This window comes from Diaphorina citri, unplaced genomic scaffold (assembly GCF_000475195.1).
Source record: "Diaphorina citri unplaced genomic scaffold, Diaci psyllid genome assembly version 1.1 scaffold24127, whole genome shotgun sequence".
Classification (NCBI taxonomy): Eukaryota; Metazoa; Arthropoda; class Insecta; order Hemiptera; family Psyllidae; genus Diaphorina; species Diaphorina citri.
Genome location: NW_007401468.1, coordinates 1 through 797, shown reverse-complemented (window position 1 = coordinate 797; position 797 = coordinate 1). Strand labels below are relative to the sequence as shown.

General features: G+C 40.9%; 1 protein-coding gene across 1 annotated transcript; it reads right to left on the bottom strand.

Moving 5' to 3' along the window:
• Positions 1-114: 114 nt before the first annotated feature.
• LOC113473310 lies at positions 115-318 on the bottom strand (the record flags this gene model as incomplete). The annotated part of the gene is made up of 1 exon (XM_026832995.1): positions 115-318. A coding segment is annotated over exon 1 (188 nt), but the record flags the coding sequence as incomplete, so codon positions are not given.
• Between the last annotated feature and the right edge of the window lie 479 nt (positions 319-797).

The following is a 797-nucleotide window of genomic DNA, read 5'->3' as shown; positions in this document are numbered from 1 at the left end:
CGTAGCAGTTGTTTCATTGCTAGGAAATAAAATCAGCTGTTGGAGACCATTGGAAAAAGCAGGGATGGATTGAAACTTATCAAAAAATAAGGCGAAATATTGGAGAAAGTAAGCATTCCAGTTCTCACCTTGACTTCTTTATCGTCCACTCCCATTTCCGCGGCCAGGATTTCCAGATCCGTAGCGTGGAGAGTTTTAGCCCGGGAGAATTGACTCTCCAGTGACGCCTCTTGGTCTGGGGTGAGGCGAGGATTGAAACTGAGGGGTTTCTGAGTGTGCTGAATGGGGACTGGGGTATTCATTGTGCAATGGTAGCTGAAACAGTCGGAATTCAAGTATTTAAATTAGTAAACTCACTATTATACCGAATTTATGTAAGTTTAGCAAACTCTCTATGAAGTTGACAGTAAACTCACTATTGAAGATCTACTGGATGAAGAGAAAACATGAAAAGAAGTAAGAATTATGTGGTCGGTCCTCTGTAGGCTGAAAAAAGAAACTCAGTATTTAGTCAACAGTCTACTTATCTCGGAAAGTTACTACAACTAACTGTAATTAAACTCACAGTGAGGGGTAAATGCTTCGATGTGAGAAAAAATTCATCAGAAGGCATGATATTGTACGAATTGTACCTGATCCACTCGTCAAAGGTTTTTTACGAGTACGTTAGCCTAGGTACTTTGAAAAGTAGCACGTCTGTCTCGTAAGCTGTAAGTCGATTCCCACCCGGGGCAAATTTTATCCTAAAGACCTAATATATCAAATAAGGTTCGTTCTCGGAACGGTTGGCTTTCTCC